This window comes from Bos indicus x Bos taurus, chromosome 16 (assembly GCF_003369695.1).
Source record: "Bos indicus x Bos taurus breed Angus x Brahman F1 hybrid chromosome 16, Bos_hybrid_MaternalHap_v2.0, whole genome shotgun sequence".
NCBI lineage: Eukaryota > Metazoa > Chordata > Mammalia > Artiodactyla > Bovidae > Bos > Bos indicus x Bos taurus.
This window is the reverse complement of record NC_040091.1, coordinates 44,865,722-44,891,080: the sequence shown is the minus strand read 5'-3', so window position 1 is coordinate 44,891,080 and position 25,359 is coordinate 44,865,722. Positions and strand designations below refer to the sequence as shown.

The following is a 25,359-nucleotide window of genomic DNA, read 5'->3' as shown; positions in this document are numbered from 1 at the left end:
TGAGAGCAGATGCATATCTGTTAGTGTATGTGTTCTTAATGCTTCGGATACCCACGTGGGTACGGAGCAGTCAGTGACACCGTCAGTCCATGCAAGGTGGGGTCTTACCTGATACAGAAACCTCTTTTTTTGACTGCACCACTAGACTTTGTATATTTTGGTCTTATGTTAATACTACTTTGAAAGAATTCATACTGAAATCTGTATGTTTTCATTTAAGGAATAATCAGTATTTACTGATAATTATTTCTCCTGATCTTACACCAGTCTTAGCATCTGCAGGTCCACCTCTTTATTCTAAGGAGAGAAAGCAGAATCAGAGCCCAAATGTCTTAAGCTGCATCTGTCTTTTGCTTTCTGGGAAGCCCATATTCCTTGGGTTTACACCATATTCTGATGATGTGTTGGGACACCCAGTGCAGCCAAATTTTAAAAAATGAAGCAGAAGAAAGGAAATAAAGATCAGAGTAAAAATCTTTTAAGTAGAAAACAGAAAAATAATAGAGAAAAATAATAAATTTTTAAGCTGGTTCTTTGCAAAGAGCAATGAAATTGATCAAACTCTAGTAAGCCTGATCAGGAAAAAAAAGGGAAGATATAAGTTATCAATTTCAGAAATGATAGAGGAAACATCCCTAGAGATCCTACCATCGCTAGATATCAAAAGAATAACAACTGAACATTATAAACAAGTTTTCCCAATAAACTTGACAACTTAGACAAAATTGACCAATTGTTTGAGAGATACATACTAAAGTCACTCAAGAGGTAGAAAGCCTGAATAGCCTCATATCTATTTAAAAAACTGAATTTGTTGATAAAAAACTTCTCCAACAAGAAAACTCCAAGCCCAAATGGCTTCACTAGTGAGTTTGAGCAAACATTTAAGGAAAAAATAATATCAATTCTGTAATTCCCTGACCAGGGATTGACCCAGACCTCTGGCGTTGGGTGTGCAGAGTCTTAACCACTGGACCACCAGGGCAATTCCTGCTTATTTTTGTTTTACCTTACTCTTGTTTTTTGAGTTTCTTAAGATGGAAGCTGAAGTCATTAATTTCAGACAGTTTTCTTCCTTAGTGGATTTGAGTGTAAACTTTCCTTTTACTCTCAGCTGCATTTCACACATTTTGATGTATTTTGTTTCATTTTCATCATGTTCAAATGCTGCCTAATATTCCTTTTAATATTTTCTTTGAAATATTTTATATTTTCATATGTATCATCATATATTAGGAAGCATTTAGAGATATTCCATACTTCTTTATTGATTTCTAATTTAATCCCATTGTGATCAGAGAAAATACAAAACTTGAACTCTTAAATTTATTGAGACTAGTTTTATGGTCTACAATATGGTCTATCTTGGTAAATGTTCTGTATTCACTTGAAAAGGATGTTTATTTTGCCTCTGTTGGGTTGAATATTCTATCAGTGTATAAACTAGGTCAGGTTGGTTGATAGTTTGTTCAGTTATTCTCTGTCCACTGATTTTCTGAATACTTGTTGTACTTCAGAAGGGGTGTTGAAGCCTCTGGCCATAATTGTGGGTTTGTCTATTTCTCATTGCTGTTTGATTGGTCTTTGCTTTGTGCATTTTGACATTGTCTTAATTTGTGCGTGTTGTTGTTGTTCAGTCACTAAGCTGTGTCTGACTCTGCGACCCCATGGGCTGCTGCACGCCAGGCTTCCCTGTCCTCCACCATCTCCCAGAGTTTGCTCAAACTCATGTCCATTGAGTCAGTGATGCCATTCAACCATCTCATCCTCTGTCACCCCCTTCTCTTCCTGCCCTCAATCTTTCCCAGCATCAGGGTCTTGTTTAGAATTGTTTTGTCCTTTTGATTAATTGATCCTTTTATCATTGTGAAATGTCTTTCTTTATCTCTTGTATTTTCTTTCCTCTAAAGTATACTTTGTCTATATTAATATATTCACTCTAGCTTTTTTTTTTTATAATCTGATATTGTTTTCTAACCTTTTACTTTTAACCTATGTATGTCTTGGTATTTAAAGTGGTGTTTATTTTAGTAGTTGCTTTAGAGTTTATGGTGTATGCATTTAATTTTTCACAGTCTGTCTTCTAGAGATATTATACCACTTCATGTATAAAAAACTTAAAATACTATACTTCCATTTACCCACCTTGGTCTTTGTCTGTTGGCATATGTTTCTACATGTGTTAGAAATCCCACCCTATGTTGTTATTATTTTGTGTAATTATTATCTTTTAAAGAAATTTAAGTGTTTATCCCTTTATTCATCTCTCAGTGTTTCTCATTCCTTTATGTAGATTTATCTGGTATCATCCTTCTTCTGCCTAAGGCATTCCTTTTATGTCTCTTGTAGTACAGGTCTACCAGTGATGAATCCTTCACATTTTTGTACATCTGAAAGTGTCTTTATTTCACGTTCATGTTTTAAACACATTTTAACAGATCGGAGAATTCTAGGGTGACTGTTTATCTTTCAGTACCTTAAAGATGCTGCTCTACTGAATCCTCATTTGCATCGTTTCTGACAGGAAGTCTTCTATCATCTGTATTGTTTGCATATATGTGCAGCTTCTGGCTGAACGTAAGCTTTTCTACTCATCACTGATTTCGATGGTCTGATTTTGACGTTCCAGGATGTAGTGTTCTTCATGTTTTTTATACTTGGAGTTTATTCGGCTTCTTGGATTTATAGGTTTATTGTTTCCATCAAACTGAAAAAACTTCTTCCCTTATTTTTAAAATATTTTTTCTGTTTCCCCTCTTTCTGGGACTCAAGTTACATGTATGTAGGCTGCTTGAAGTTGTGTCACAGTCCACTGATGCTCTGTTCATTTAAACTTTTTCATTTTTTAGGTCTTTGTTTCATTTGGGGACAGTCTCTATTGCTGTGTCTTCAGGTTCACTAGTGTTTTCTATTGTAAAATCTGTCATTATTTCCAGTCAGTAGCTTTTCCATCTCACATATTATAGTTTTCATTTCTAGAAGTTCTATTTGAGTCTTTGTAATATCTTCCATGTCTTTATATAGCATATTTAAAATATCTTCCCTGTGACTGTATGAAATACATTATAACTGTTAATGTTCTATCTTCCAGTTCTAATTCTCTCCCAGCCCAGGGTTGATTTTGCATGATTAATTTTTCTCCTTTTTGTGGGCTGTATGTTCCTGCTTCTTCGCATGCCAAGTAGCCTTTGACAGGATAGCAGATACTGTGAATGGGTGCTGAATATTCCTATTAACATTGTTGAGCTTTATTCTGGGGCCCAGTTTAGCCTCATGGAAACAGATGGATCTTCTCAGGCTTTGCTTTTAAAATTGCTTAGACAGGAACAGAGCGGTGCAGGGAGGTCTAGTTCTTCTCTGCTACTGAGGCAAGACCCCTAAGAGTGTTCTACCCAGTGCATATGGGTTATGAGATCTTCTAGTCTGGCTGACGGGACTGAGCCCTGTTCTCCACCTGCTGTGAGCTTCAGTCTGATCCTTTCAGGTGATTTTTTTCCTCCCATGAATGAACTGCTGAGGACTTGGGGGTTCCCTACAGTTGTCTGGAGGCCTCTCGTGTGGCTGTCCCCTCCATTCATCTTCCTGAACTCCAGCCACTGTGACCTCCCCATTCTCTCGGCTCTGTCTCTGCCCTCAGGGAGCCCACCTTGTTCCTCACTCTCAAGGCAGTAGCTAGGCAGGCCTGAGGTTCACCTTGTTTCCAATCCCGTAGGATGTTTTGTGTCTCAGAAATTATTGTTTCACATATGTTGTGCCTTCCTAGTTATTTCAGGTGGGAAGGTCAGTCCAGTCCCTGCTCGTCCATCGTAGCCCTCTGTCCAGTGTGTTGACTTAGACTAGTCAGAGCCCATTTCTGGAAGTGTAGTGGGACCAAGCCTACCCACACCTCAGTACCACATAGCAGAGGAGAGGGGGAATGGAGGCTGGGAGGACCACCAGAGTCTGCTGTAAAATCTCTTGTACCTGGAAGAAGTAATGTTGAGAAGCAACCCAGCATTTGTCTACAGGTGGTTATGGGCATCCCTGTGGCTCATCAGTAAAGCGTCCACCTGCCAGTGCAGGAGACATGCGTTTGATCCCTGGATTGGGAAGATCCCTGGAGAAGGATATGGCAATCCACTCCTGTATTCTTGACTGGGAATCCTCTGGACAGAGGAGGCTGGCCGGCCACAGTCCATGGGGTCCCAAAAAGTCAGACACAACTGAAGCAACAGCATGTGGCATGCATGCACGTAAAGTGGAATCCTACATGATGTACTGATAAAAGGGATATTGTTAAATGAAAAAACACACTGCAGCTTAGTGTACAAGATTATATGCCTTTTGGGTAAAAATGAGGAAGAGGGATAAGAGTCTATATCTGTACTTATTTACAGATGCTTAAAGAAAGTAGATAAATAAGCAAATAAAAGGTTTTCTGTGGGGAGAATAAATGAGAACTAGGCAGGTGTTACACAAGGTTGGGGAGAAGCTACTAAATGTCTAACACATGTTAATTTTTAAACCACATATTTATATTACATATTAAAAGATTAATCCAGAGATAACAATTTTTCAAAGAATTCATGGAGATAAAAAATATTTACAATGAAAGCAGGATCTAAATAAATGTGTGCACATTGAGCATTACAACTCTAAAATGTATGTAAGTAAGTAAGTGAGAGTCACTCAGTCGTGTCCAACTTTTTGTGACCCCATGGACTGTACAGTCCATGGAATTCTCCAGGCCAGAATATTGGAGTGGGTAGTCATTCCCTTCTTCAGGGGTTCTTTCCAATACAGGGATCAAACCCAAGTCTCCCACATAGCAGGCAGATTCTTTACCAGCTGAGCCACAAGGGAAGCCCAAAATGTATATATAAGTATGCAAAGAGTGTAAAACAAGGCTGAAAAATAAAAATGTACCTGCTGAATTGATGGAGGTTTTATGTTCCAGCCATTGTAATGATTGTAAAAATTTATTGAAAGGCAGTTAAATTAGTGAAAGTAAATAAATGCAAAATAACCAGTTGGAGTTAAAATTAAATCTGTCTTCTTCCACTTCAGCGGAATTGACTCCAGCAGAGCACAGACCGCTGGCCTGTGAGCCCTGGACTCTCAGCACACACCCAGCTCCGCTGGCCGCAGAAGCGTTTAAACACTCAGGGCTCACAAAGGCTGTGCTGTCAGCCCACACACAGAAGGAAGAGCAGAGCTATGTAGATAAATTCCTGGAGAAGATTCTGTCGTCACCCTATAGCTCCTATCTTCAGCAGGAAAGCAGAAGCAAAGCTAAATACTTGTATGTTCAAGGTAGTTAAATTTAAAAAATATATTCCATATAAACCTAGGAAAATGGTACTGATGAACATATTTGCAGGGCAGCAGTGCAGATGAATACATACAGACTTGTGGATGTGGGACGGAGGGAGGGAGGGAGAGAGGGTAGCGCTGAAGCATATACACCACCAGGTGTGAAACAGACAGCTAGTGGGAAGCTGCCGGATAGCACAGGGGGCTCAGCCCAGTGCTCTGCGACAGCCTAGAGGGGTGCGGTGGGAGTGTGGGAGGGGGTTCAAGAAGGAGGGGATATACATATACTTATGGCTGATTCGCATTGTTGTACAGCAGATACCAATGCAACATTGTAAAGCAATTATCCTCTGATTACAAATACATTAAATAAATATATATATATATTCCATTTAGCAACAGAGTTACCAAGTTTAGGAATCATACATGAGTCCTGGAAGATGTAGAATGAAGTGTAGGATATTGGCTTGTAAGAAAATGGCTGAGAGATGCTGAAATGGGGTTTACTTTATAGCAACAGCTTGTATCCAGGATCTCGTCCATCTTTCTAGGTCTACTTTCTGTCATTCCTGTAGTGGACATGGTTATTATTGACCAATGTTTATTCCTTGTAATGTGCTTACAACTACTTGTCAATGGAGTCCTTCTGTTCTGGGTTAGTTTTCTGTAACTGGTCTCCCTCTTTATCCTGCAGGAGGTTCTGCTTCCAGGCCGACACGATCAGCTGGTTGCAAAAAGGGGAAACACAAGCATAAGAAGCCTATTGTGTGGTCGGATGGCAGCAGCGCCAAGGATCACTTCTGTCCCCACCCGGATGGACAGCCCTGGTGCCCCTCCTCCGCCTCCTGTCCCCATGCCTCTGGCCCCTCGCTCCCAGCTACAGTGATGGTTCCCAGCCCAGCCCCTGGCCTCATCCCAGCTCTTCCCCTCCCAGCCACGACCTCCCTTGGCAGAGAACACGAAGCTTCAATAACTGTACTACCAAGGCTGCCTGAGCCACCTTTGCCTAGCAGCCTGCAGTGTTTCCCAGCTCTGCCTTCTGCTTACTTCTGCATTTTTGTGAACATCTTCCTGCATGACCCCTCTCTCTCTCTCCCCTCTCGTCACTGTCATTCTCCCCATATCCCTTCTTGGGAGCAGCACCCTCTTCCGAAATACTCTCTTCGGTATCAGCAGTGGCTCCAAACCCAGGCCCACCATCTTCAACCGTCAACCCAAGGAGCAGAGAGGAGAAGTGGGAGACACGGAATGAAGGACACCCCCTCATTAACTCAGGGAGCAGCTCCATGCTCCAGCTTGACCTCCTGCAGGAGGACAGGCCCCGATCCTGTGCATCCCCAGAAACTGTGTGTGTAAGTGATGCTAACTTCCAACACACGAACGAGAAAGTAACTGTGCGTCCTCTTATTAAAATTAAGGTTTTTGTGCTGAAGCTCAAGACGAATGACCTGGTCTGCATTACAGCTGAGGGTAACCTTCATTACAGCTGAGGTTAAGACTTTGTTCTACAGAAACACACAGTATTCCCTCCTGACTCTATTTAAAAAGCTGCAGTGAAAGGATTTTCTATGTCCTGAATTCTTACATACTTCGCTAGGTTTTCCCCCGAGTGCTATCTTTCAAACTTTATTTGTGAACTGGATTTCCCCTCTGCTTTAAAATTTGATATCTAGGCATTAAACTTAAATGTTCATTACCTAGAAAAAATGTGTTCTCTTACCACTGGGGTTAGGGACTATTTAGATTAGGAGCAAGCCATACTGACAAGACATAAATTGAACAGTTTTACTTTTTCAGACATAATTGTAGGATAGCAGGTCTGTATGGGGAGAGCTCCTCTCTGTCATTATTTATCAGTAAAGTAGGCAGTTTATAGTTTTATACGGATACATATCAATTTTATATGAAAAAATTTTGTCACTTTAACTTTTCATCTCTTTAGGTAAAAAGGCCTTCTCAGACTTGTCAGTTTAAACTTCAGGGCAAGACTTTCCTATACTTAGATATAGGATCCAAGGCAAGCATAAGTATTTTCACTAAGGTTTTCTTCAGTCCTCACTTCAAGGCATAACCATTTTTAACAAATGTTCAGAATCTGATGATCTAGGTCAAGAATCAGGGATCTTCCCGAGCCAGGGATTGAACCCGGGTCTTCTGCATTGCAGGCAGATTCTTTACTATCAGACACCACAGAAGCCCTGGAAAGTGCTCAGAAAGCAGTAGTGAACTTCCCTGGTGGTCAAGAGGCTGAGGTTCCGTGCTTCTAGTACCAGAGGTCTGGGTTCGATCCTGGGTCAGTGAACTAGATCCCTTTTCTGGCGGCTCAGACAGTAAAGCATCTGCTTATAATGCGGGAGACCCGGGTTCAATCCCTGGGTCGGGAAGATCTCCTGGAGAAGAAAATGGCAACCCACTCCAGTATTCTTGCCTGGAAAATCCCATGGATGGAAGAGCCTGCTAGGCTACAGTCCATGGGGTCACAAAGAATCAGACACGACTGAGTCACTTCACTTCACTTCACTTGTGTGTGTGTATATATGTATATACACACACACAAGCCATATCTTTAACATTATATGCAAAGGAACTTTGACCAGGCTCTTGGGGACAGGCTGAAAATGTTTTACTTCTCAGTTATGTATTGATATGTACTTTTTTTTTCTGTTTAACATGTGAAGTTGAAGATCTGCCAGTTATTCTATAATATGATGCTTGAGATGTTCGGTCTCTTTCCTTGTGTTCTTACTTTCTAGCAGGGTGTCCGTGGCAGCAGTGGGACTAAGATAGATGGTTTTACTACCAAGAAACCATCCATAGCATCACTGCACTTGGTGTCTCCATCAGGAACGGGCTCTGCAGCATCAGGTAGTAGCTCAAAATGACATATTCTTCATACCCCATGGTTAGGAGGTCACTGTTTAATGGGCATTCAGGTGTTGGCCGTGGTGTGAAAGTAAAATATTTTTTTTTCTTTTTGTAAGCTGTATTGGGGTATATTTATATACAATAAATTCACTGCATTTAGGGGTACAAAATAAGAATTCTGACAAGGATTTACAGCAGTGTAACCACCACCACAGTCACCATACAGAATGTTTCCACCACCTGGAAACGTTCTTTGATTCTCTGCAGTCAGAGCCTGTCCCTGATCCTCTGGCTCTTGGCAGGCACTGATCCACTTTCTGTCACTTTAACGCTCCTCTTTCTGTAATTTCACATAGATCGAATCATCCAGTGTGCAGTCTTCTGTGTCAGGGTTCTCTTGAGTTAGCAAAGAGCTGTTGAGATTCATTCATGTTGTGCATATCAGTAATTTGCTCCTTTTTATTGCCAAGTGGAATTGCATTGTATGAATAGCCATTCACCAGTTGATGGTTTATTCAGTTGTTTCCAGTTTGGGGCTATTAAGAAGAACACTGCTGTGAACATGTAAGTGTGAGTCTTTTTGTAGACATATGTTGTCATTTTTCTTGGTTAAATACCTAGGAATGAAATTGCTAGGTCACATGGTAAGTTTATAGTTAACTTTATAAGAAACTGCAGACTGTTTTCCAGAGTGGCTATACTGTTTGCATCACTGTCAGCCACATATAAAAACTCCAGTTTACAACATGTCCGGGCCAACACCGGACATTGTCCATCATTTAAATTTTAGCCATTCACGTAGATGTGCACTGAAAAACTCACTGTGGTTTTAGTTTGCATTTGACTATTGATTCATGGTGTTGGCTGTCTTCTTGTCTACTTATTTGCCATCCAGATGTGTTCATATCTGTTGCCTATTTGTGGGGGGCTTGTTAGTTTTTTTTATTGAGTAGTAAGATTTCTGTGTGTATTCTGGATACAAGTCTATTATCAAACACTCGTTTTTCTTCCCTGTGTGTGGCTTGTCTCTTTGTTCAGTTTTTTATCTTTATCTTCATTTTGAAGAGCAAATGTTTTGATGAGGTTCAGTTCATCAACATTTTCTTTTATAGGTTGTGCTTCTTGTGTCTTTTTAAAGACATTCATGCCTGACTTGAAGTCACTAAGATGGCCTACTGTTTTCTCTTGGAAATTCTACAGGTTAAGCTTTTATAGCTAAGTCTGTGGTCCATTTTAAGTTACTTTTTATGTATGAGGTGAGCTCACCTCCTTCCACAGGCAAACTAAAATTGCAGCTGTTTCCAGAACACCTATCAATAAAAAAGATCAGAATCTACATCTTCTATTGGACATCGCTGGTGGTCTAGTGGTGAAGAATCAATCTACCTGCCAATGTATGGGACACAGGTTCAATCCCTGGTCCAGGAAGATTCCACATGCTGAGGGGCAGCTGAGTCTGGAAGCCACGGCTACTGAGCCCGTGCTCTAAAGCCCACGAGCTGCTACTACTGAGCCCACACGCTCTTAGAGCCTGAGCTCTGCAACAAGAGAAGCCTCTGCAATGAGAACCCTGTGCACCACAACCAGAGAGTAGCCCCCATTGTCAACAACTAGAGAAAGCCCGCAGGCAGCAGTGAAGGCCTAGTGCAGCCAAAAAAATTTTTTTTCAAAAAAATAAAGATCTTCTACAACTAATGATATAAAGAAGGAACCATGAGACTGGTAGGTGGTGGGAGTCACAGTATAGTCAAGACCCATATTCCTCAGTGGGTGACCCATGAATGAAAGAGTAATCGCAATTGCAAGGCTGTCCCCAATGAGCATGGGGTCTGATCCCCATGTTGATCCCCACAGCCTGGGCATCCTTCTCCAGGAAGATGAGCTCTCAGCATGTTTGACTTTGTCAGAGGGGTGTGGGAAAGAGAGACCCCACTCTTAAAAGGTGCACACAGACTCTCACATACTATAGGACCCAGGGCAGAAGCAATAATCTGGAAGGAGCCTGGATCAGACCCACAGGCTGAAGTTGGAGAGTCCCCTAGGAAGCCAGTCCCTTCTCTAGGGGATCTTCCTGACCCAGGGATCAAACCCGGATTCCCTGCATTGTTGGCAGATTCTGTACAATCTGAGCCACCAGGAAGCTCCCCAGAGGCAGGAGCCAGTTAATGGGAGCTCACCCTCAAGGATATAAGCACTGGTGGCAGCCACTTGGGGGCACTCATTCTACCACATGGACTCCCTTGCTGGCTAGTGCCATTTTGGAATCTTCCCTCTAGCATATTGGCCTCCAAACCCAGCCTCACCCATATCCACTGGCCTTAGGCACCAGTGCTGGGACATTTCAGGCCAAGCAACTAACTGGGCAGGGACACAGCCCCACCCAAGAGCAGACAGGCTGCCTTAAGACCCCTAAGTTCACACCTTTCCCTGGACATGACTGCCCACCAAGGGGCCAAGGGCCAGGCCCCACACACCCGTGTGCAGGTACTAGACCTGGGACACCCAGGACCCTACACACAGAGACCCTGGGATCCAGCTTCTCCCACCAGCAGCAGGCACCAGACCCAGAATCTCCTGCCTCAGCCACCAGCAAGCCTGCTCTAGCTGCAGGCCCAGCCTCACCCACCAGCAGACAAGCACCAGTGCAGGAGAGAGGCAGTCCTGCAGCCTGTGGACCTAGGTCTCATGTGAGCAGGCCAGCACCAACATTAGGACCAGCTGGGCCCTGGCCCTGTCCACCAGCAGGCCAGCACAAGCTTCAGGATACCCTGGACCCTGCAGCCAGCTGTGTCAGGTACCAGCCCCACCCACTGGCAGTATGACATTAGCTCTGGGACCCCTGGGTCCTACAGCCAGACTCCAGGACACATCTCTGCCTGCCAGCGGGCTGGCAGGATCTCCCGGACACTGACTCCACCCACCAGTGAATCAGCACTCACCCCAGTGCACCCATCTCAGCCCCTTGGTGCTGTCCAGGTGCCTTGTGGTCCTTGCAGCCTTGGCAAAAGACAAGGCCTAGGAACCAACCAGACGGGGGGATAAACAAGCCTACCAGACCACCCATGGTAGCTAGCCTACCACAACAGAAGGATCCCAGCAGCTCACCTATGGGTCAGTCCTAGAGCAAGCATACAGCTCTCGTGACCAGAGGGGAGTGTGCTTCTGAGACACCAGGACATCTCCTACAAAAGGCGACTTCTCCAAGATCAGGAAACGTAATCAACCTTCCAGATACATAGACATGAAAACAGCAATTTCGGCAAAATGAGGCAACATAGAAACATGCTCCAAGCAAAGGAACAAGATTTAAACCCCAGAAGAGCTAAGTGAAATGGAGATAATCAATCTACCCAGGAAAAAGTTCAAGGTAATGACTATAAAGATGGTCAGAGAACTGGAAGAAGAATGGATAAACAGAAAAATTCAAAGTTTTTAACAAAGAATTAGAAAATATAAAGAACAACCAAACAAAGATGAAGAATACAATAATTGAAATGAAAAATAACACCAGAAGGAATCAATAGTAAACTAAATGATACAGGGGGACTAGGCCAGTGAGGTGGACGACAGAGTAGTAGTAATCACTGAAGCTGAATAGAAAACAGAATAAAAAGATGTAAGGACAGTCTGAGACATCTGAGACATCTCCCAGGAATACTAATATTCACATTATAGAGGTTACAGAGGAAAAAGGGAGAGAAAAAGGATTACAGAATATCCTTGAGGACATAATAGCTGAAAATAGCCCATTTTAACCTCGTCCCAGGTTACTGGGAAAGGAAACATATACAAGTCCAGGAAGAAAAGAGTCCCAAACAGAATCTACCTAAAGAGAACCACACCAAGGTACGTTGCAATTAAAATGGCAAAAATTAATGATAAATAGAGAATATAAAGAAATAATAGCTGGGACTTCCCAAACATGGGAGAGGAACTGAATGTATTAATAAAAGTCCATGAAGCTAAGAGAATACCTAATTACTTCAATGAAAAAATACTTTCTTTTCCAAGACACATTATATTAAAACTGTCAAACGTCAATGGCAAAGAATTTTAAAGGCAACCAATGGGCAAAGGATAATAACTTACAAAGGAACCCCCATTTGGCTGTCAGCAGTTTTCTCAACAGGAACTCTGTAGGCCAAGAGGAAGTGGAATGACATTCTCAAAATACTGAAATATAAGAACTGTCAGCTAAGACTATCCAGCAAAGCTGTCCTTCAGATATGAAAGAGAAATACTTTCCCAGACAAACAAGAGTTGAGGAAGTTTATCACCGCTAGACCTGCCTTACAAGAAATGTTCAAAGAAGCTCTTCTGCCTGAAACGAAAAGGCCAAAGTACACAAAACCTTGAGTGAGGTATAAATAGAATCAGAAAATCCCAACTCAGTCAGAATAGATTTTTAGACACATTGTTAGAGCATAAAAGTTAAAAGGAAGGAAAGCAGTAAAAACAACTAAAGCTACTTCAGTTGGGTAACAGACTCATAACATGAAAGGGGATCATTTAAGACAACTTCCCCCATGAAAGGGGAAGAGGAAAAGGACAGACCCATATAGGTAAGTGAAGATGAGATGCTATCAGCATACAAAGGGCTATTTTATTTATGAGGTATTTTATGAAAACCTCATGGTAACCACAAAAATCCAGAGCAGAAATCTGAAACCAAAAAAAAAAAGAGAGGAAATGGAGAAAAACATTATAGAAAACCACCAAACCAAAATGGCAGACAGAAACACAAGGAAAAAGAAACAATGGGGGAAGAGAGCACGCAGAAAACAAAAGATTAATAGGCCGTACTAAATCCCCATTTGCCAATAATCACCATATGGGTAAATGAATTTGTCAATCAAAAGACACAGCGTGGTTGGAGTACTACAAAGCAAGACTCAACTATATGCTGCCTCCAAGAGACCTGTCCCAGCTCAACAGAAAAACAGATGCAAAAGAAAGGATGGAAAATGGTCCTCCAAGCAGATGGCACCCAAAAGAGAGTTGTGTGGCCATACTTGTATCGGACAAAGTAGACTTCAAAAAAAGGTGATGAGAGACAAAGATGTGCGTTATATAATGATAAAGGGGATGAATCATCAGGAAGACATAACAGTTATTAATACTTACGCACCTAGCATAGGAGCACTCTTTGCAACCCCATGGACTGTAGCCCACCAGGCTCCTCTGTCCATGGGATTCTCCAGGCAAGATTACTGGAGTGGGTAGCCATTTCCTTTTCCAAGGGATCTTCCCGACCCAGGGATCGAACCTGGGTTTCATGCATTTCAGGCATATTCTTTACCATTTGAGCTACCAGGGGGACTTTAAAACTCCACTTACATCAATGAATAGATCATCCAGACAGCAAGGATGTATTGATGGATGTATGTGGTCAACTCAAATGCAGTAGAATACACATTCTTCTCAAGTCCATATAGAACTTTCTCAGGGATAGTTCAAGTCACAAGGCATTAAAGAAGATGGAAATCATATCCTGCCTTTTCCCCCCAATTACAGTGGTATGAAAGTAGGAATTGACTATGAGAAGACAGCTGAAAAACTCACAAATATGTGGAGACTGAGGTGGCTCAGTAGGTAAAGAATCTGCCTGCAATGCAGGAGATGCTGGCAGACACAGGTTTGATCCCTGGGTCCGAAGATCCCCTGGAGGAGGAAATGGCAGCCCACTCCAGTGTTCTTGCCTGGAGAATCCCATGGACAGATGAGCCTGGAGGTCTGCAGTCCATTGCAAAGAGTCAGACATAACTGAGTGACTTGAGCACAAACAACATGTTACTGAACAACTATTAAGTCAAGAAATCAAAGGAGACATTAAAAATTACCTGAAGACAAGTGAAAATATAACATATCAAAACCTATGGGATGCAGGAAAAACAGTACTAAGAGGACGGTTTATAGCAATCCAAGCCTACCTCGGGAAACAAGAAAAATATCAAACAGTCTAACTTTACACCCAAAAGAACTAGAAAAAGAAGACTAGATGAAGCCCAAAGTCATTAGGAGGAAGGGCATAAAGATCAGAGAGGGAAGAAATGAAATTGAGATAAAAATTGACAAACCTTTAGCTAGGCTTACTAAGAAGAAAAAAAGGACAAAGCTCTGATAAATAAAACCAGAAGTGAAAGAGGAGAAATGCAGTGATACTACAGAAATACAAAGGATTAGATGAGAATACTATGAACAGCTATATGCCAATTACCTGGACAGCCTAGAAGAAATGGAGAAATTCTTAGAATCACATAACCTGCTAGGACTAAATCATGAAGAGATGGTAACCCACTTCCATCAGACCAGTCAAGTAAACCAATCACTAGTAAAGAGAATAAAACAATCATTGAAGATGTTGCAAAAAACAGAAGTAAAGGGCCAGACAACTTCTCAGGTGAATTCTATGCCAAGCATTCAAAGAAGGTTTAATACCTCTACTTTTCAAACTCTTCCAAATAATTGAAGAGGGGGAAACATTTTCCAGCTCATTTTACAAGGTTGTCATTACCTGATGCCAAAACCAGACAAGGACAGCACACATACACAAAGAAAATTACAGGCCAGTTATCTCTGATGAACATTAATCCTCAAGTGTGAAAGTCGCTCAGTCATGTCTGACTCTTTGTGACCCCATGGACATACATGGAATTCTCCAGACCAGAATACTGGAGTGGGTAGCCTTTTCCTTCTCCAGGGGATCTTCCCAACCCAGGGATCTAACCCAGGTCTCCTGCATTGCAGGCAGATTCTTTACCAGCTGAGCCATATATTAGCAAATACATTTAAAGGATCATTTATTATGATCACTCCAGTATTCTTGCCTGGAGAATCCCATGGACAGAGGAGCCTGGCAGGCTATACAGTCCATGGGATCACAAGAGTCGGACACGACTTAGTGACTGAACCACCACCACCACCACATTATGACCAAGTGGGATTTATTCCAGGGAAGGAAAGATGTTTCAGCATCTATAGATCAATCAGGGTGAAATAATGTAGCTAACAGGATGAAGGATAAAAATCATCTCAATAGATGTAGTAAAAGCATTTGACAAGATTCAATATCTGTGATTTTAAAAACTCTCTAAAATGAGTATAGAAGGAACATGAAAGTGTTAGTCACTCAGTCACACCAGCTCTTTGTGACCCCATGGACTGTAGCCCTCCAGGCTCCTCTGTCCATGGAGTTCTCCAGGCAAGATTGCTGGAGTGGGTAGCCGTTCCCTCTCCGGGGGTTTTCCCAACTGAGGGAAAAAACCTGGGTCTCATGCATTACAGGCAGATTCTTTACCGTCTCAGCCACCAGGGAAGCCCTAAAGTTCCATTTTCTCTCCATTGTTGACTTCTCGGCTATTCTTTTTTTTTTTTTCCTTTAAAAAAATTATTTTAGTCATTGCTGTAGGATTTATACATATGTCTTCTACTTATCACAGTTTACACTGTTCTTTCACTTTTTGTCTTAGAACTTTAAAACAGAGTACTTCCATTTCGTCCACTTGTCTTTTGTGCTAAGTAAAATGTGTCATACATTTTATTTCAACATGTATTACAAGTCCTACAGTAAAAATGTTGCTGTTTTTGGCTTTAATTACCTTTCAAAGAGATTTTTTCTAATGAGGAAAAATGTCTTTTATATTTATCCATACACTTATTTTTAAAAAATTAGGTACTTTGTTTTGTTTTAATTGTTCCGAAGTAAATGAGAAGGACCCGGAAGAATTAGATGCAGGACAGGAAAGGAATGATCTATGAGGCTCCATAGCAGCTGTAAAGGGATGGGCCTTGGCATGGATGGGTGGCTTCTCTGTTTTAATAGGAGGGCAATGAAGAGAGAATGCACATATGAGTAAATCTGTGTTTGGCATCAGGGTAATGAATTTCATTTCTCATGGCTTCCTTTTCTTTCCTTATAAGTGAGACTGAGGAAGGAAATAGGGATCAGAAGATAATCCTGCTCGAAACAGTGCACTGACCAGAGAACTGTACCAGGATTACAGGCTTTCTGATGGTCCTTGGGTGATGATGAATTTACTGCAGAACCAATGTACCCTGTTCCGTGTGACTTGCTGTATGCTTTTGGCAACTTGGATTCAGATAAGAATGGAATTAATAAGTAGCTTTATCAGAGTTGACATTTTGATATTGTGGGAAATTAAAGGGAAAAAGACTCAGGTATGGCAGAGTGTTACTGAGTGATAGGCTTTGGGCTCTAAGCAGAATGACTAAAGCTCTGTTCCAGATTTGTAGTTGGAACAATTGAACAAGCAAAGGAGAAAGTGGAGCTGAGATGCAGCAGTTATGGGTGATGATGAGAAAGGCAGTATGACCTTGAGGAGTGGATAGTTCAGGAAGACTGAGAAGGAGATCTTGGAAAGATGGAGGAACGGGAAGGCCGAGGTGACCTGGGATGACGCTGGGCTGGGTGGTGAAGGACACTACCGGCTAGTCTCCCAGGTCTGTGAAGACTGAGGATCAGCTTGGCAGATCAGCCCCTGACGGGTATTTCCTAATTTGGCTTTCTTTGTTGTTGTTGACTTTTGATAGGAAGCAGTGGCAGCAGTATAAACTCTGCTCCTAGTGATGATTCTTCAGAAATCTCTCAAGATGGGCAGCAATCTCAGGACGTACAGAAAAAAGAACCATTTCCTAAGTTAGCTGAAGAGTCCATCTGGAGAATGATAAAGCAGACACCTGGCCGCATTCTAATGATGCATCAGGTGCCTGGGAGGGAAGAAGCCTGTTGGAAGACCCCCCTTTATATAAGTGTTCTGGGGTTTCTTGTGTTTTTTAATACAAAGTGATTTTAACATTTTTATACATATCCTCAGAGATATGTATTTTCAAATTCATTGATTTGAAGTCAAATGGTGAGTGATTTCTTAAAACAATGGTTGTGGTGGAAGTGGATACAAATGTTATATGTCATAAGGTGAAAACAAAGAGAGGCAGGGCTTTCCAAGATGGCTCACAGGTACATGAACTATTTTTAGAGTCTGGGCTTTTTTTTCTCATTCTAAAAGAAGAGAAGACCTAAAGGAAACCTGTTTCTTCCATATGACTCATTAAAACTCTATGCAGGTGCTTTCCATCAAGAAGAAGAGGTCTAGCTTTACCAACGTGACAAATGAGTCAGTTTGTGTTTTTTCAATGTGAGATATGAAGTCATACTTTAATGAGAGATTTGAAGTATGTTACAAACCAAAATGAAGTGTTGGTCTTGGATGACAAGATAAGAACCCTGTGCCTTATTTAGGACTGTGAAGCTTTTGTTTGTCCCCTTGTTTTCAGGGTTAAAGAAATTGTACTGAAAGAAGACGTAGAGAAGCTGGAAAGCATGAGATGGCAGCAGCCACAGTTTTCTCCAGGGCAAAGGGAGGAGATAGCCAACGTGCATTCTTGGATTCAGCGCCAGACGATCCCTCAGGAAATAGATACCCAGGTAAGCACAGCAATGACAGCTGTCATGTGCTGATGGCTTTGTGCTGGGCAGTGTTCTGGGCTCTGGCTGTATCCTTGTCCCTTGGCTTCTGCAGGGGATTGGTTTCAGGACTCCAGCGGCTTCCAAAATCCACGAATGTTCAAGCCCTTCATGTGAAACAGCATAATATGTGCATGTAACCTGTGCACATCCTCTTGAGGCTTCCCTAGGGGTTCAGACAGTAAAGAATCCCCCTGCAGTGCAGGAGATCTGGGTTCAATCTCTGGGTCAGGAAGATCCCCTAGAGAAGATCCACTCCAGTATTCTTGCCTGGAGAAGTCCATGGACAGAGGAGCCTGGTGGGCTGTAGTTCCTGGGGTCACAGAGAGTCAGACACAACTGAGTGACCAACACTTTCACTTTACGTCACTATGTAATCCTCCCATACATCCTAAATCATCTTCAGATTACTTATAATACCTAATCCACTGTAAATGCTGTTTATACTTGTAAATTCAACGTGCATGCTATGTAAATAGTTGCCAGTGCATGGCAAATTCAAGTTGTGCCTTTTAGAACTTTCTGGAATTTTTGTCCCCAAATGTTTTGGATCTGTGGTTGGTCGAATCTGTGGATGTGGAGCATGCAGATACAGAAGGCCCACCATGCATTGCATTATTCCACTGGAAACCTTACTTCTCACAACTTCCTCTGTGGGAGGTGTTATTACCCCAACTTTACCAATAGCAACAAAGTGAGGCCTTGTATATCACGGATCAAATTTCAGTCCCGGTAAGGATGTGGAACCCTCTAGTGCTGACTGGACTACGTCATTTTATGTAAGGACGTGAGCATCCATAGATTTTCACAGCCTCAGGAGCCAAGCCCCCTGCATAAACTGAGACACAGCTGTGTAAGTTCACACAGTTCATCGGATTTTAAATACAGGTCTTTTTGGCTCCAAGTGGTTTTTTCTTCCACCAGTTGGAATGTTATGGGTCAATTAGGAATAAACACACGTGGTTTGATCCATGCTTGACTGGAGAGGAGAGTATAAGATTTGCATGTCAAGTACACATGCACATTTGAGAAGAGTTCAAACTCAATATGTTGGATTCATGCCAGAGGTAGGATTTCTGTGGGTAGAGTATATGAAGAATGAGCCCCAGAACAATTCAAGCAAAAGTATTTAAATGATTACCATCATTTACCTTCTAATAATGAAGAATGAAGTATAATCGTCTTATTAAATATAGTTAAATAAATTCGTTAAATTAAATAAATAGTTAAATATAGTATAAATAAATAATAGATAGTCTTATTAAATAAATTATGTGGGGGAATTAGACATAGGTTGCTAGGCCGGCATTTTACTGACTTTAGAACTTTGCAGATGACTTGACATCAACTAACCTACCTACTCTTGTTCTCCTTGGGAGGGCTGTGTCACCTGTGGACACAGAGACTCAGCTGGTGATACTGTAGACACCATGGTCCGGATCCAACAGAAGCAGCAGCCGAGTGACTCTGAAGAAGGACCTGCACTGCCTCTCCAGACCTGTTGGGCTGCTCCTCCTCCCTGTGATTCTCTGTGAACCCTTGCAGCTTAAGGGACCAAGAAGCTGTCATTGAATGTTAAGGCTTTCCCTTCTTGATTTTTTAGCAGACATCTTTTTCCTGAAGCAGACATTGTATATAGACTCTTTCACTCCTCCTTTTTCCCAATGTATTTAAACTGGCGAATAGACTCTTCTAGTTTATTAGCTGTCCTCTAATGAGACTGGATGGCCTCTAAAAAGGTATGTGTATACTTCATTGCAGGTGTCACCCCAAATAAATTGTAGTTAGGAGTATAGCAAGAAAAAGCCCAAACATTAGCCTCATTGGTTTTGTTCTGTTGTTACATTGAATCATCTCCTGCCCCACAGTAGAGACTTGAAGAAGTCCCTACTAGAGGTCACGTACCTTTCCCGACAGTCTCCATAAGCACGTTGCCCTTGCCTGGTCTTCACATGGTGACATGTGCCTCCACAGTTAAGCGCCAACATTCCAGAGTTCTCACAACACAGGCCACTCCAGCATTTACCAGTATGAAAACATATAGCTCGCTGGTATCCTGGAAATTCCTGGTTTTTAGGGTTGAACTTTGACGTTCATTCTTATAGATGCTTTTCCTTTTGATTTTCTGCCTTCCACTGAAATCCTGGAAGTCTTCTCTTAAACATAGATCAGCTTGGGCTTCCCTGGTGGCTCAGTGGTGAAGAATTCACCTGCCAGTGCAGGAGACATGGGTTTGATCCCTGATCCAGGAAGATCCCATATGCTGTGGAGCAACTAAGCTTGTGTGCCACAACTATTGAGCCTGTGCTCTAGAGGCCAGGAGCCACAACACCTGAAGTCCACATGCCCTAGAGCCTGTGCTGCGCACCGAGAGAAGCCACCACAATCAGAAGCCCACGCGCCGCAGCTAGAGAGTAGCCCCCACTCACCATGACTGGAGAAGAGCCCATGCAGCAACCAAGACCCAACACAGCCATAAATAAATAAATATATATATTTTTAAATCGATCAGCTTACTGTGGGCTTATTCCTTGAAGGGTGTAAATTAGCTTTTGCATGTGTAATGTTAAAAGAGCTTCTAGCTCAATCATCTTCTGACTCATCTGTTTTTACATTTTAAAATGATTGTAAACATTTTTAAAGTTATATAAGTTCTTATATGTGTGTGTTTAAATGTTGTCCTATCAAAACTAACAATTCACTCTTTCTCTTTTTCAACCAATTTATGCAAAAGGAGGTCTCTCCATCCCTGCAAGAGGTCTCATGGCCACTGTCTTCTCTTTGCCCCTAAATAAAGGTGAGTGTTGCCCTTAAGTAGGGGTGAGGGGTCTCTGGGAGGGCCCTAGCCAAGGGGGGTGCCCAGTTTGCCACAAATCAGGGCTTCCTGGTCCTGCTATAGTCGTTCTCCTGAGTAGCACATGAGTTGTTCACTTGATAAGTCAGCCCTCTTCTTAGAGAGTTGATGATTCCTTCTCAAATCTGAAATGGTGTCTTATTCACACCCGTGCAGGTCAGAACCGGGAATAGAAGAAAATGAAGACCCCAGTAACCTTTTCTCATTTAAATAACATGCAACAAACTAACTTACTTTTCTGCTTTTGTTGTTGTGTTTTTTAGGAAAATGCTTCTTCCTTTCTTATAGCTTTTTATAAAATACTATAATCATATGATCATAATCAGGAGAATCGACCTTTCTATCCATGATACTGAGACTCAAGCCCTCATAGATTTACTTTCTAAAGTAGAAGAGTTGGCCCTTGGTATCTGCAGGGAGTTGGTTATAGGACCGCCGCAGATACTAAAATCTATGGACACTCAACGTCCCTTCTATAACAGGAAGGTTCGCCAGCTCTCTGTACCCGTGGGTTCTGCATCCAGAGTTCTCTACCCTCCCCGATTCTTCCCACCTCGATCACAGGGGCTGGCTGTAGTTTCCAGAAGGCACTTCTTTCTTTAACTGTCAGAACCCCTTTGAAATGATGACTGTGACTTTTCTAGAATGTTCTCACTTGAAGCCGTTTCATGCCCATATTCCTATCTTAGGCTTAGAGAACTCTCGTGTTCTGCTCCATCTTGATTGTTAAATGATCTCTGAAGCCCTCATTGCTTTGGTTAAGTTGTGTGATATTTTTGCCCTTGGTGAAAAATCAAATTTTAAACAGTGAACCAGCCTGGATATTGTCATGGATAGAATCACTGCAGCCTTCTGTGCTGATGACCGTTTTAACTTGTGTAAATCAGAAATGACACGGAGCAGTCAGAGGACCATTCTGCATGTGCGTATGCACTTTTTTAGTCCAAGCCCTCTTTCAGATTTCTTTCTGGATGTTTGTTTTCTTGACAGTTAACTGTTTCTTTGCCTTACTACACATTTAGGCTCAATTTAAAATTGGTGCTTGTTGTAAGCAGAGCTATAAAACCAGTTATAGTTTTGGTGTTTTGGTAAATAGCTGAGCTGGTATATTTAGAAATGACCATGATGCTTCTGCTTCTGGGGATGAGCAGAGAAGGCTCAACAGTGCCGGCCTCTCCCCACCACAGGGGCTCCACCCAACTGTAAACTGTCATTCAAGTTTAGTAACTTTTTGTATTGATGCCTGTAGAAATCAGTAATAAAAATGTGTACTACAGGTTTCCATGGTTACATAAATGTTACCAAAAGGCTGTGTTTTGTTGGATAAGAGGTCAGAATTTATGAACAACACATGCTGTGTGAATGGAATCATTTTACAATTAAGTGCAACTTCATCATAACTCGAAAGGTAAATTTAATCCAAATGGAAATTTTGAATCAGCTAAGTTTATCATTGTGTGGATTTCCCTGTTTTTAATGGTTATTAATATTTTAATCTGGTGTCTTTTTTAAAAACAATAAACGGTGTACATGTAAAGCTTGAGAAGTTTTCTTGCACTGCATGAACAAACCTTTGCCCCAAATCCATAAATCACTTATATTATTGAGAAGTATTTCCTGAGTTTGAAACACACTGCAGACTGCTCACGTTAGGGTCATTCTGCACACATGTCCGTGTCATCTCTGCGTCTGAGCTCCTTCCCAATGACAACATGGCACTTGGTCCTCCTTTAAGAACTGGGCTTTCACTATCTCCTGGAGTTTGCTCAAACTCATGTCCGTCGAGTCAGTGATGCCATCCAACCATCTCATCCCCTGTCACCCACTTCCCCTCCTGCCATCAATCTTTCCCAGCATCAGGGTCTTTTCCAGTGAGTCGGCTGTTTGCATCAGGTCACCAAAGTATTGGCGCTTCAGCATCAGTCTTTCCAATGAATGTTCAGGGTTGATTTCCTTTAGGGTTGACTGGTTTGATCTTCTTGCTGTCCAAGGGACTCTCAAGAGTCATCTCCAGCACCACAATTCAAAAGCATCAATTCTTTGGCACTCAGCCTTTATGGTCCAACTCTCACATCCATACATGACTACTGGAAAGCCATAGCTTTCACTCCATGGACTTTGGCAGCAAAGTAATGTCTCTGCTTTTTAATACAGTATCAGGGTTTGTCATAGCTTTCCTTCCAAGGAGCAAGTATCTTTTAATTTCATGGCTGTAGTCACTGTCCGCAGTGTTTTGGAGCGCAATAAAAGGAAATCTCTCACTGCTCCACTTTTCCCCCTTCTATTTGCCATGAAGTGATGAGACTAAGACTTAGTTTTTTGAATGTTGAGCTTTAAGCCAGCTTTTTCACTCTCCTCTTTGACTTTTATCAAGAGGCTTTTTAGTTTCTCTTCACTTTCTGCCATTAGAGTGGTATCATCTGCATATTGGAGGTTGTTGATCTTTCTCCCAGCAACCTTGGTTCCAGCTTGTGATTCACTGAGGCCAGCATTTCACATGATGTACTCTGCATATAATTTAAATAAGCAGGGTGACAATATACAGCCTTGACATACTCCTTTCCCAATTTTGAACCAATCTGTTGTTCCATGTCCAGTTCTAACTGTTACGTTTGACAGGTGGTCAGCAGACAGGTAAGGTGGTTTGGTAGTCCCATCTCTAATAATTTTCCACAATTTGTTGTGATCCACACAGTCAAAGGCTTTAGCATAGGCAGTGAAACAGAAGTAGATGTTTTTCTGGAATCCCTTTGCTTTCTCTTTCATCCAACAAGTGTTGGCAATTTGATCTCTGGTTCCCCTATTTTTTCTAAATCCAGCTTGTACATCTGGAAGTTCTTGGTTCACATACTGCTGACCCCTAACTTGAAAGATTTTGAGCACTACCTTGCTAGCATGTGAAATGAGTGCAGTTGTATTTTAACACCTAATTTATAAAATTTAGCTATCAAAGTTACTCTTTCAGATTCTGTACAGTGAACCTGTGTTTCACAAAAGCTGACTGTGGAACCCAGCGGCAACAGTCTCAGAATTAAAATATAAATCAGGACCCTGAAGCCAACAGGATTCGTTAAACATCACCCCTTTCAAACCACCTGCACCTCCGGTCACACACACACAGAAAAACAACCCAGGAAGGGAAGAGAGCTCAGTGTTGATGGAGTGTGTGCTCTGCCCACAGGGACTGTTCTGGTGCTTCCCTGTGAATTATCTCATTTAATGTTCGCAACCACCCATGAAATACTGAGCATCACTGCTCGCATTTGACGGAGAAGGACACGGGGGTGGTGGGGGTTGGATGACCTGCTTGAGAGCTCACAGCTGTGTGGCCACAGGGACCTGACTCCAGAGCCCGCGCAGCAAGAGCAGTCGCCATGTGTCTGCCACAAAACAGGAGGGGTTTCGGGTTCTACTGCAATGATGAAATCCACCCTGACCTCTTCCTGGCGTCATAAACTTCTTGTAGCCTGTGGTGCCAGAGTGCTGTGTTAGGGGATTGAATTCAGTTGAACTTCAGCATCAAGCGATGCTACTGTATCCTCCCAGCCAGCCTGGTCCTGAGATGACACATCTATCCTTCAAGTTGAAAACAACATGCCCTGCCAATATGTTCTTGATGCCTTAAATAAGGGAAGGGGAGATTTATCAGACCTGCATTTAAAAGAGATTCTGGATGGCTGTTGGTAAGATCAGTACCATCGGTGGTTATTTGGCGCAGACCTGACCCTTCGTTCCTTGTGAGTTGGGGGTATGGTTGGCAGAGCAAAGAAAGGGAACCCCGGTTTCCCAGGAGAAGCACTCCTGCCATGAGCATGGGCCATTCGGTTCTCATGCTCCATACTCTATACAGAGATGAGCTACGTCAATATATTAAGAGGATATAATGTATTAAGAGGATAAGTTAGTATGTGCACACACACGTGGTTTTAAAAATTTAGCATATCAGGCTATTTCTTCCATTCCACAATTTAAATCCCACCTCCGCTTTCTTCTCTAAGGAACAGATTATGAAGATATTTTTTCCAGTATTGTGATCCTTGCCTGAACTCACAGCAACTGAGATCGAACAGACTTCAGTGTTCAGAGATTAAAGTTTTCACCAGTTCAATACTCAGGCCAGCTAAGGAGAGGGGATCTGAGCGTGTGGACATTTTCCATCAGAAACTAAGGAAAATTCAGACTGTTTCCAGCCCTTATCTTTCAGCATCCTTCACTGTAGATCTTTTTCTAAGCTTAGATACAGATTTTTTTTTAAGTAATAACTTACATTGTTATTTGTAAGGGTTGAGAGGACATCATTGCTAAGATAATGTAGTTCAAATGATTTGGAGTTTTACTATTTAAGTAAAATTTGCAGTTATGACTTTTTCTTCTTTGTATTTGCTTCTGTTCATTTATTCATTTACTTTTAAACTTTTGGATAATTCTTGAAGGATAAATTGAAAGAAAGAAAAAAATATAGGGGCTTCCCTGGTAGCTCAGTGGTAAAGAATTCACCTGTCAATGCAGGGGACTGGGATTGATCCCTGATCCAGGAAGATCCCTCATACCACGGAGAAGCTAAGCCTACGTGCCACAGCTACTGAACCTGTGCTCCAGAGCCCGGGAGCCACAGCTGAAGCCCGTGTGCCCCAGAGCCCGTGTTCTGCAACAAGAGAAGCCACCACAGTGACAAGCCTGAGCAACACGACTAGAGAGCAGCCCCGCTCACATCAACTAGAGAAAAGCCTGCACAGCAACGAAGATCCAGAACAGCCAAAAATAAATAAAATTATTCTTAAAAAGAAAAAGTATAGATTTTCAGGGTACTTTTTTTGTTTGTTTGTTTTTCAGGATACGTTTTTAAGTAAAACAACCACTCATA

The 25,359-nt window shown here is 42.0% G+C and overlaps 1 protein-coding gene across 1 annotated transcript in view; it reads left to right on the top strand.

The window, feature by feature from the left end:
* PER3 (period circadian regulator 3) overlaps positions 1–22,032 on the top strand; it is a 69,125-nt gene extending 47,093 nt beyond the window's left edge. The window contains 8 exon segments of the mRNA XM_027565008.1: positions 5,047–5,292; positions 5,987–6,372; positions 6,375–6,644; positions 8,046–8,157; positions 17,452–17,602; positions 19,021–19,380; positions 20,376–20,438; positions 20,652–22,032. Of these exon segments, the coding sequence (XP_027420809.1) occupies positions 5,047–5,292; positions 5,987–6,372; positions 6,375–6,644; positions 8,046–8,157; positions 17,452–17,471 (1,034 nt within the window). The 3' untranslated portion in view covers positions 17,472–17,602; positions 19,021–19,380; positions 20,376–20,438; positions 20,652–22,032.
* The last annotated feature ends 3,327 nt before the right edge of the window (positions 22,033–25,359 follow it).